The sequence below is a fragment of the Diabrotica undecimpunctata genome, chromosome 11, assembly GCF_040954645.1.
Source record: "Diabrotica undecimpunctata isolate CICGRU chromosome 11, icDiaUnde3, whole genome shotgun sequence".
NCBI lineage: Eukaryota > Metazoa > Arthropoda > Insecta > Coleoptera > Chrysomelidae > Diabrotica > Diabrotica undecimpunctata.
In genome coordinates, this window is record NC_092813.1 from 24,799,731 (window position 1) to 24,812,275 (window position 12,545).

The 12,545-nt window shown below is 33.9% G+C and overlaps 1 protein-coding gene across 1 annotated transcript; it reads right to left on the bottom strand.

The window, feature by feature from the left end:
- Positions 1-11,158: 11,158 nt before the first annotated feature.
- LOC140452785 (uncharacterized) lies at positions 11,159-12,010 on the bottom strand. The gene has a single exon (XM_072547113.1). It carries the CDS (start codon positions 12,008-12,010, stop codon positions 11,159-11,161), a length of 852 nt encoding a protein of 283 aa, XP_072403214.1.
- Between the last annotated feature and the right edge of the window lie 535 nt (positions 12,011-12,545).

Consider the following 12,545-nt stretch of genomic DNA (forward strand, 5'->3'; position numbering starts at 1 on the left):
AACTAAAAACAAAACCGGCCCAGGTAATTACCGCTAATATATTAGTTTTAAAAGCTAGAGGTGGGCGTTGCTAAATCGAACCGTTCCAAAGTAACTGACAATTATTTTAATTGAAAATAATTTACCCAGGAAGAAAACGCGAAGATAAATTACTACAAGCTACTGCTTAAGGGAACCATCTTCCTTTGATGCGTTGAGTGGGGGGGGGGGGTTGGCTCTATCGCGACTAGTAGCAGTAGAAATATGGATTCAGGTGATAATACATTAGATGACAATCGGAAAAGAAATAAAGAAGAAGAGGAACTGTTATTTGGTCCCAGTAAAAAAGTACAAAGAATTCCAGTTAAAAGTCACAGAGATGAAAACAAAATAGATCAAATACTAAATATGATAAAAAATTTAACAATAGAGTTAGAAGAATTAAAAACTGATATAAAAGAAGTAAAAACGGAACAAAAACAATACAGAGAAGAAATTAGGGAACTGAAAACTGAACTAACAGAACTAAAACAAGAGAATAGTGAAATCTGGAAATAAAATGAACACATCAAAAAGGATCTGAATGATAAAAAAGGACGCCTTGAAAGGCTTGATAGAATAATAAAAGAAAATAATGTGATAATACAGGGAATGACAATATATAATGGAGATAGGAGAATACAAAAAGAAGTAATAGATTTTATGACAAAAGAGCTAACTATTACCGTAAATATAGAAGAAGCAGTGAAACTAGGAGATAAAACATGTTTAGTCAGACTGCCAAACAAAGAAGAAAAAACAAAAATTATGGAACACAAAAGTAAACTTAAAGAAGTGAAAAAAGAAAAAATATATATACACAATGATCTAACGACAGAGAAATTGCAAATACAGAAGGAAATACGAAGAATAGCAAAAGATGAAATAAAGAAAGGTAAACGTGTCCAATTAAAAGCCAACAAACTTATAATAGATGGTCTAGAAAGGAGATGGAATAGAAACACCAAACAGCTAGAGGACCATCATGGAGGTGGTTCAAAAAACTAGCAAGGGATGAGAGGATGCATTATTCGTTAACGGACGAGGCAAAGAAACAGGAAATAACTGCATATAAACTCGAGTACAACAAAAGTGAAATAAAGAAAGATAGACAAGAAAACAAAAATAAAAGACGAAGACAACAGAACAAAAAAAATAAAGAGTGGAAAATAAGCACATGGAACATAAGATATGCTACCTCCAGGAAAAATGCTAGAAATAGGAAAAGAACTCAAAAAGTATATAATAGATATTACAGCACTGCAAGAATTACGCTGGGAGGGACAGGGACAGATTGATAAACAAGACTTTACAATGTTATAATCAGTAAGAAAGAAGCAAGGACAAAAAGGCGTGGGATTCATGATACTAAGGCATCTAAGAGAGAAAATTATAAATTTTAAGTCAATATGCGAAAGGATGGCCTATGTTAGAGTCAACAGCAAACCATTTAATATATCAGCCTTAAATTTATACGCCCCCACAGAAACAAGCAATGCAGACGAAATCTTTTATGATAGGGTCGAAGAGGAGATAAAAAAATACCCAAAGAAGATGTCATATTTGTACTAGGAAAACACAATGCCCCGATTGGAAAAGAGAACTTTTTACAACAAATTGCAGGAAAGCATACAATACACGAAAACACGAATGACAATGGGCAAAGACTATGTGACCTATCAAGAAGAACAAATTTGTTAATAAGCTCAACAAAATTTGAACACCCTAAAATACATAAGTAACATGGAGGTCACCAGATCGGAAAACATATAGTCAAATTGATCACATAATGATTAGTAAACGAAAACAATCGTCAATAAAAGACATAAGAACGTTTAGAGGTGCGTGTGCAGATTCAGACCACTACATGGTCACAGCCACTATAAGACAAAAAGTTAAAATTGAAAAAAAAAAACAAAAAAACCAACATAAAAAGTTGAATGTCAATAAAATGAGTAATGAAGAAGTAAGAAAAAAATATGAAGAGGCAGTAACAGTTCAAATAAAAGAGAAATATAAAGCAGAAGATATAAACACAGAAGGGGAGACGATCAAAAAATCAATAGAAGAAGGTGCAAATATGCAGATAGGTAAAAGTCAGGCTAAAACAAACAACGGATGGTATAATAAAGAATGTAGAGAAATAACAGGAAAAAAAGTGCAAGCCAGAAATAAATGGCTAAGAATAGATAAAGAGGAAGACAGAGAAGAATTTTAAAAATTAAGAAGAAATGCTAAGAAAGTGATAAGGCAAAATAAAAGAAGATGGATAGACAAAAAAATGCAGGAAATAGAGTAGAAAAGAACAAACAGAAATACGAAAAGTTTTTACAAAAAGATTAAATAAAAAAACAAAAAATACAAGGGCAAAACAAACGGAATAAAAAATAGAGAGGGAATAGTGATAATAGAGGACCAAGAATACAAGCAAGTACGGAGAGATTACTACAGAGAGCTCTTAACGGGAGAAACAACAGAAGAAGAAATGCATAACGAGGAGAAAACGGTGCACGAAGAAGCAGATGAAGTAGATGAAGTAGACATCGAAATTTCAAAAGAACCAACATTAGAGGAATTGGATGAAGTAATCCGGAGAAGCAAAAATGGAAAAGCCACTGGTAAAGATGGAACTAATATGAAACTAATAAAATACGGAGGAAGGGAACTAGAGGAAAAATACTGGCACTATTGAAAAATATATGAAAAGAAGAGAAAATGCCAGGGGACTGGGAGGTGGGGCAGATCATAACAGTACATAAAAAGGGACACCAACAAATCTGTAAAAATTATAGAACAATAACGTTAATAAATACAACATATAAAATATTGACATCAATAATAAAAAAGAGGTTATCAAAGATCACAAAGAAGACAGTAGGAAAGTACCAATGTGGATTCACAGAAGAAAAATCTACAATAGATGCAATAAATACAATAAAACAAATAACGGAAAAAGCAAACGAGTATAAATTAGAATTGGAAATGTTACTCATAGACTCCAAACAGGCATTTGATTCAATTAAAAAGAACTGATTAATGATAGCACTTAAAAAATTAAAAATTCCACATAAACTCAAAAAATTAATAGAAATCACAATGAGAACTACAAAAATAAGCATAAAGACACAAAGAGGAGAGCCAGAGAAATTCAGTATAAATAAAGGAATGAAACAAGGAGACGCCTTATCAACAACTCTATTTAATCTAGCATTAGAATATGTACTACGAAATATAAATAAAGGAAATCTCAGAACAAGAGGTGGTCAAATAATTGCATATGCCGACGATATTGCTATTATTGTAAAGAACAGAAAAATAATGAAAGAAATGCTAGAAGAAATAAGAGAGAAAGGGGAGGTTATGGGGCTAAGATTAAATCAAGAAAAGACAAAAATATGAAGATTAGGGAAAAAACCAATGAAAGAAAAAATCAAAATAGGAAGTTCTGAGTTTGAAGAAGTAGAATACTTTAAATACCTAGTAGTTACAATAAGTAAATCCGGAGAAAGGAAATCCGAAATAAAAGAAAAAATAGCAGCGAATAAAGCTTATTTTGCAAACAAAAGATTACTTAAAAGCAAAACACCGACTAAAAAAAGTAAGATGAGTATTTATAACACCATAATTAGGCCAATATTATTATATGCAAGAGAAACAATGACGATGGTTAAAAAAGATGAAGAAGACTTAAGAACAGCAGAGAGAAAGATTATGAGAACCATACTAGGACCAATCAGAACAGAGCAAAATGAATATAGAAGCAGAATAAATGCAGAAATTAAGGAAGAGCTTAAGGAAGATCTTCCTAACAGATTGTTAAAATAAATGGAGTTAAATAAAAAACATATGAAGCAGAGTAGAAAATTCACAAATTGGGTTCCGATTACATGGCCTTAAATTAAAATTTTTTCGGCGGCACTATCTTACAGTGTACACTTAATTTGTTGATTTTAGAAGAAGAAAGGGACTGTATTTTGGGAATAAAACACAATGATTGTATCTATATTAAGTTTTGTTTTTGATTCATTCCAATTTAGAAATTGTTCTCAAAGAAAAAATGATGAAGACACGTTATACCCTATTCATTTTACAAATTTCCAATCGACAATAGAACCACGTGTAAGCCAAACAGGGTCGTACTGATGTACGACCTATGTATCATATGATTTTTAAAAATATTTACTTTTGAAACTGTTAGTGTAAGAATTTCTTAAAATTTAATCATTATATCACAATTAAACTAAACCCAAAAAATAAGACGACCAGTAAATAACTTAACAATAACTATAACATAAATATAACACAATATATTAACTTAAAAATCAACACGATACAATTTGAATTTAAAATGCTGGCAAGTTGGGATCTGTAACATGAGAAACTGTCTAGCTTGAGGTAAGAAATTATATTTATTAGCCTCTTGACGAATGAGACGGCGAATATCAACACGTGTTTATGTTTAATGATGGGAATTTGGTAAATGAATGAACTTTATAAATAATTGATATACCCGTTCTGTAAAATACCGTTTTTACTTTATAATTGTTTTAGAAACATCCTGTATACAGTGATATAAGTCGTATGAGTTTAGAGAACAGCTTACTATACATTTTGCTTAAAATCAATAAATTTGTGTACAAAACTAAGGTTTGTTTACATTCCCAGACCATAAATTATTTTAATTACGTAGCGTGAGGTAATGAATTTCTTTTCCGTGTTATCATAAGGGACTTTTACCATTTGAATTTTTTTTTAAAAATACTTTTTGTTCATTGTAGATAACAAAAGAACCCGGAAATGTTCAGGTTAGTTATGATATGATGTTATTCATGAAATCGATGCTAATTTTAAATTTAATCAATTAATTTAATTTAAACGATGCTAATGATATTTATAATAGAAATATAATATTCATTGCCTAATAGACGTCGATGTAAATAGAAATCACAAGATAACAAAGAACATGTAGCTAAAAATGAAATAGACTATTTGATGATAAATGACAGATAGAGAAACAACATCACATCAATTAAAACATATCCTAGAGCTGATGTAATATCCAATTATGTTCTTCCTTGGTAGAACAATTTAAAATAAAATTAAAGAGAACCACGAAAACAACTGCAGAGAACACCGTCGATATTGGTTGATTATGGGAATTGGAAATTACAGAAAAGCTAAGAGAAGAAATCAATGAAAAACTCAACGCAATACAAATTACGTAAGAAAGATTTAATAAGGAAAGCATCAACGAAACATGGTCAAAACTTACGGAAACACTAACCTAACTATGTAAAATACAGCGCAGCAATAACGAAAAAACCAGAAATAAAAACTGGAATACTCAGAAACTTTCTAAACTTGAGAATAAAAGAAGAATATACAAAACTAAAGAAAACCAAACAAAACGAACTAGCTAGAAAAAAATTGTAGTGAAATAAAAATCTTACAAAATCAACATGATAGCTTTAATATACAAACATTTATAGAAATATAGACTTACTAGAAAACAAAGAAAGATAATCACAGCGTATTGGCCGTTAAAACGGAGATAGTCATAGAAGACAAAATGAAAGACAAGCTGAGTTCAGATAAAGCCAACCCTATTAGAAGTCGGAACCATGGATTTCAGAGTATCCTGAGAATCCTGAGCCTATATGCTGACGACACTCCAATAGCAGCTAGTAGGAGCAATCCTGACCCAGCAACGAGATACTTACAAACGGCAATCAACCGTATGCAATCCTTGTGTATTAAGTGGAAAATAGCGGTCAACCCGGATAAAATACAGGCCGTCAAGTACAAAAAAAGAAAAGAGTACGCTAAGAGAGTACTAACCCTGTTCAATACACCAATTGAATTGAATCGGTGAGTTGAAAAAGATACACATTCCAAAATGGCTATTTTTCAGGAACTAAAAAAAACTGTTTATCTGCAAAACTAAATATGTTACAGAAAATGGTTCCATTATGAAGTTTCACAAGTAAATGGAAGACATTCAACTGTTATGGTTATTTTGGTTTTTTTAATACTATGTCTGAGTTATTAGCATTTTAGATAATGGAATGTGTCCCTTTTTACACTCAATATCTTGCAAATGAGATTTTAAGGCAACATGAAACAAAATAATTTGAAATATAGCAATGTAATATTAAAATACATACATGATTTATAAAAAAAGTTTACAGCACAATAATGGAAAGTTAATTTTCATCATTTTCATCAGGGGTCTCAGCTTCTGTCGTTGGCCAAGTACGACGTTCATCATAAAAGGGCAAGTATTCCTCTGGAATGTATTTGATGAGTTTCATGACGTCATTGATCTTGCTTGCCTTAATAGGTACCTTTCCATAATCGTAAGCCTTGCTTGAAGGAAGCACTACATCATTGGATTTTGTAAGTTTAAAGGTGTGTGAGAGAAAACCACCAATGAACGATGACGCTACCACGTATCCTTTCCGGTCACTTCTGTGAATCAGATAACTATATTTGCTTATGGCAAAAGATATTCTTTTATCTTCAAGGCTTTTTGGTAATTTAACAAAGTAAAGAGGCCACCACTTCTTACAGGCTAGTACATCTTCATTTTTTACTTCTTTTACTTTGTAAGTTGGTTGAATCTTTTTGGCGTTTTCTATGATGGCCTTGTATTGGTCTGGAGAATAAATGCGATCATATTTTCGTACTGCTCTCTTAATAACTGCAAAGGTTCTATCGCATGGCAAAAAGCTATGCCCTCTTACCGGGTAATATTGATGGATTGATGTAAATCTACCGGTCATAGTTAGGGCTGAAAGTACCCTCACCATAGTGTGGTTGCGGTTTTGGCCGCCACATGCGTCACTGAAAATGTGGAGTTCCGTAATCTCTGCAGGGATTTCATTTTGAAGAAAATCTAATACAAAAGAGGTGACTTCATCTGGTCCTTTGTTTGCAACACCTTCGGGGTATGTGTAGAATACTGCCCTATCGTTTTTAAAATCATAAACATTAAATACATAGTACCATAACTTTCTCAGAAAAAACATTTCTTGTACGGGCAAACTGGGTAGCGGTAAGTTTTGCATGTAGTCAAAAACTATCCCCATTACATTAGGTCTAGTTTTACTCAACTCTTTCACTTCATTGAGCTTAGTGTAAAATTTTTTTGCACGTCTCTTATGCACTATTAGCTCTGCAGCAGCGGTACGTTTAGCGTTATCATTCAATGTAGTGGATTTTAGTTTAGTTTGAAGGTCTTCGCAAGTTGAACATACGTCGACTTGTGGCTTCCCAAATCTATATCCAAAATTTTCTTTGAAGTATTTTAGAAAAAACTCGTACTTTACTTTTGTTCCAAGGTCAGGGTGTTTTTGAAGAAACATATCATACATTTTCAGTACATCTAACTTAGCATCCAAATAGGTTATAGGTTGCTTAGTGTAATGGGTTAAATATTTAGGATATGAATCGATATGTTCATGTATTTTGGTAGTTATAGTGGTTGGAATAGTATTAACACGATTTAAATGCTTGCCTCTCATGTCAAGAGGAGACATTCCCTTCGCCAAGAGATTTGTGAGTCTGATAACTATTTTGTGTGAAATTGCATACAAACTTATGAATGCTTTGCGACATACTTCTGAACGATTTCCAGACACGATCACATAATACTTAAATGAGGCATTGATTTGTTTTGAATGATCAACTGTTGGTCTGTGCCGTTTGACATCGAATCTTTCAATACACCCCATTAAAAAGGTGTCTTGTTCATTTTTTGATTGGCCAGCATAAAGTTTTTCTAAAATACGTTTTTTGTCTTCATCTAATAGCTTAGACATACACTGTTTCTTACACTGACAGTCAGGGCCAGTTTGTTTAGCTTCAACTAGTTTACCTGATGACGTAACAAACTCTTCACCCTTGCGTCTAGCAATTTTTTCCATCTCTCTGACATGTAATTCTTTATTTAACTTTCCCTTCTTCCGGCGTGGCTCTACATTTTCACTGTCTGAACTCGACATCGCAAATAACACACTATAACTATTCACTGTTAACTGTTTACGTTATAACACAGCTCCACACTAACTAAACAACAACAGATAAATGACTGGCCGTTTATGTGTAGAAGCCGGATATGCGCAAACGATAACTGTGCGGACTCCCACTACACTTGCGCTGTGTGACACGCGTCGAGTTGAAGAAGGGACACATTCCAGGAATGTGTTCCTTCTTCAACTCAACGGAATATTTTGACCTCTGCATAAGTAATATTTTGTAATGTAATGTGTACCTTTTTCAACTCCATAGATGGAACTTGATCTTAGAAACAAAATGGCTATCTCAGTTTAAATTCGCATTTTTTGGAATGTGTACCTTTTTCATCTCACCGATTCAATTGGCGAATAATGAAAATACATTGGCATTACGTTGGACAAAAGCTAACATTCATAGGACGTTAATCAAACGGTGCACAAGGCTAAGCTTCTTAGGAGTCAACTCTCATAATTACTAGATTGCACTACAGATTGGCAAATTCTATAATCTTGCCAACTCTTACATATGCCTGAGCGGCATACGTGACAAATCGGAAGAAAATTCAGACCGCACAAAACTTTATAGTTAGCGAAACACTGAATCTGCCAAAAGTCCTAACAATGATGAATTCATGGACACACGACATCTTTAACAACCTCAGGAACCATCCGAGCCGAACTTTAAGAAAGTTGACAGATTATGATCCAAAAGTGAGGTCGATACATAGACGGCCCAAACAACAGCTTGCTGCATATAGGGAGGACTCAGAAGACCTGTAATGAAAGAGATAGCCACAAGCTACCAAGAAGGCTCAAAAAAACAACAATACAAAAGAAAAAACAAAAGAGACTGCTCTCCAAAAAAAAAATAACCTTTAACCACTCGTAATTATTTTATTTTTTTTCCTTCATTTAGTTATGTATATTTTTATTACTAACCATTTACACAAAAAAAAGTCATTACTCTTTTCTTCCTAGTATTATTTTATCTTCACCTTAACTAACAACCTTTTGTCTACTTTATTCATTGAATTAAAAATCAAGTGAGTGTTGATGACTTTTCACAAAACATGGGCTCGGTGGCCAGACCTTTCGGGTTCTCAGCCGGCGAAGAGAATAAAATTTATTTTGTCAATTTGAACAATTGCACACCCATATATTTTAGACACGGAGACACCAACGTAGGTTGGTAGCTCTCTGTTCGAAACACACATTTTTTATGGATACAAGTCCCAAAGTAATGATATATAGTATATATATATATATATATATATATATATATATATATATATATATATATATATATATATATATATATATATATATATATATATATTTATATATATAATCAATAATCCTTCTACCCTAAGGTGTTGGGTGTAAAGTCTCTTTATAGGTTTCAAATACAAACTTCCTCCATTTCTTCTTGTTGCTTGAGAATTTCTTCGCTTGCTTCTTGGTGACTCCTCTCCTGTCTAGGAAGGCGGCAATTTCATCATCCCAGGTCTTCATGGGTCTGCCCCTCGGTCTTTTCAAGGTTCTTCTCGCTTCCCACACTTTTTTCACTTGACTTTTTTTATCCATCCTTACCATGTGGCCGTACCATCTCAGTTGGGCTTCTTCGATTTTCTTCTCTATTGATTGGACTTTAAGGCGTTCTCTTATTTCATCGTTCCGTATCCTGTCCATTCTAGTCACCCCTAGTACTCTTCTTAGATACTTTATTGAAATACTTTGCAGTTTATTTTTTAGTCTGGTGGTGAGCGTCCAGCTTTCACATCCAAATTTTAAAATAGGTACAAAAACTGTGTTGTAGATAGCTATCTTTGCTTTTTGGGATACTTCTTTTTTCGATAGGAATGTGCTCTTAATTGCGTGGTATATCCGGGAAGCGTTTGCTATTCGATTGTTTATCTCTGCTTCTTGTGTACCCCTACTCTCTAGTTGGGGTACACCTAGGTATTTGAAGGTTTCGACTTGTTCTAAAGTATAGTTATTGATTTTAATGTTTGTATGTTGGTCTGTTTTCTCATATACCATGACCTTGGTTTTACTTTCATTAATTCTCAGGTTACGTTTTTCAAGTTTATCTCTCCAAATCTGGAGGTTTCTCTTAAGTGCGTCCTTGTTTCTTCCAAATACGACGAGGTCATCTGCAAATGCGCACTCCGCTATCTGTATCATTTCCAGGTTTCTATGCCCAACAAATATTCTCGATGTTTCTTCTCTAGTTTCCTTCATTACATCATCTAGTACAATATTCAACAGGATGGAGCCTAGTACACCTCCTTGTCGTAAGCCATCATTGACTTTAATCTCTTCTGATTCCATATTATCTGTTCTTACTCTGTTTCTTGTGTTCTTGTATAGGCTCATAATAGCTTTTCTGAGTTTGCTGTCTACTTCTCTGTTTCTTAGGCTTTTGTCTATTTCGGTTCGCGGGGTTCTATCAAATGCTTTTTCGATGTCTATGAAGGCTTGGTATAGTTCCGTGCTTGTATTTCGTGCATTTTGTATTAGATGCTTGAGTGTAAAAACATGGTCATGGATGCTTCTTCCCTTCCTGAAACCGCTCTATGACTGCTCCAGCTTATGGTCTACTTCTTGTAATAGTCTTTTCTTCAGTAGTCGTTCGTAAACTTTGGAAGGAATATTCAGGAGAGTTATACCTCTGTAGTTGCTGCATTCTCATCTGTCACCTTTATTGAAAATGGGTAGAATAACGCCCACTTTCCAGTCTTTTGGGATCTTGTTCTCATTACATGCTTTATTGCAAACTTTTCTAAGCATTTCATTTCCATTTTCTCCCATATTTTTTAGCATTTCCGCAGTTATCTTATCATAGCCAGCTGCTTTTCCTCTTTTGAGCCTAAGTATTATTTCTCTTATTTCTTTTATTGTTATTTCGTTTTGGTTTGGGTTCTCATATGACTTTTCTTCAGTGTTGTCTATTTCAATATTATAGTCTTTTTGAGTCAAAAGGTCTTCGAAATATTCCTGTTCATAATATTTTCGTTCTCGCAGAGGATGTGGCCATCTTTGTTTTTAATTTGTTTTGGTGTTTGTTGTCTGTTCTATGTTCTTAGGCTTCTCAGAGTTTTGTAAAATAGATTTTGGTTAGTGTGTTAGTCCTTCTCCAGCTTATTCCCAAAATCCTCCCAGCTCTTCTTTTTTGCTTTAATCACCATGTCTTTTACTTTTGCCCTCTGTTGCTTATATTTTTGATAGCTTTCTGCATTCTGGTTCCCTAGATATTTCTTCCACGCTAACTTCTTGGATTTGACTTCTTCTTTTATTTCATTACTCCACCAATTCGTACATTGTCTGTTTTTATTGATTTTAGCTATTCCGCAGTTTTGTTTGCCCCCATCTAGGAGGGATTCTTTAAGTTTTTGCCAAGTTTCTTCTAAGCCATAGTTCTGCTTTAAGTGCTTTTGTAGACTATTATTCACATAGCTTTTGTATTTCTGTGCTATTTTGTTATCTGCTAACTTGTATGACCTAATAACTGCGTTGGTGAGGTTTCTTGGGGTTATGTCTCTTTTTCTTGGTACCTTCTGCGTGCGTTTTTGTTCCACACCGATATTAGTTCGGGATACTACCAGATAATGGTCGCTATATATTTCTGCTCCCCTTCTGACTCTGACTTCTTTAATACATTGTCTTAAGGGTCTGTTTACCAATACATAGTCAATAATGGACTTTTCTCCTCTACTCTTGACTTCTCTGGTATATTTGTGCAGATCTTTGTGTTGAAAAAACGAATTCATAATTATCAGGTCATTCTCTCTACAAAAGTCTATAATTCGTTGACCATTATTGTTTCTTACTTGTTCTCCGTGTTGTCCTAGTACATCCGAGGATTCTTGGTCTTTTACGCCTACTCTACCATTGAGATCGCCAATTATTATTATGTTACTTTCTCTGCTATCTATGATCTCCGTCGCCTTTTCCCAAAAAATGTCCGTTTGGTCCATATATAACAAAGATGTTGACTGGTTTCTTCTCTTCGGTTGTCATTCTAATTTTTAGGATCCTTTCGGTAATACATTCCCAATATTTAATGCTACTAGTCAAGTTTCTATTGATGAGACAACCAACTCCTTCACGTGATCTTTCTGACGAGGGTGCTCCACTGAGTTTTAAAAAATGGCCATTTTCCAGAAACTGTGTAATGTTACCTTTTCTTTTGGTCTCTGTGATTCCTAGTATGTCTATTTTAGCCTTATTAAATTCTTCTACAAGTTCAGCCTCCTTGCCGTTGAGACGTTCCTACGTTCTTACGCTCTTACGTTCCATGTTACTATTGTCCATATTTCAGGTATTCTGGTTTTTTGAGTTGCCGTTGTTTTCACACTTTTAGTCTCATTGATTGCAGTTGCTTTGTGTATTTGTAAGCGTTTCTCATCTTCCTTCTTTTTTAAGTTTCCATACTGGTCTTTGTATAGTGCTTTACTACTACTCATGTCCTTGTTCATTGTCTGTTTCGTCGTCGTTTTTTCATTGCCGTTT

What these genes read in the sequence shown, in the direction of transcription:
- LOC140452785 (XM_072547113.1), bottom strand. Translation starts at nt 12,010, where the DNA reads ATGGACCAAACGGACATTTTTTGGGAAAAGGCGACGGAGATCATAGAT.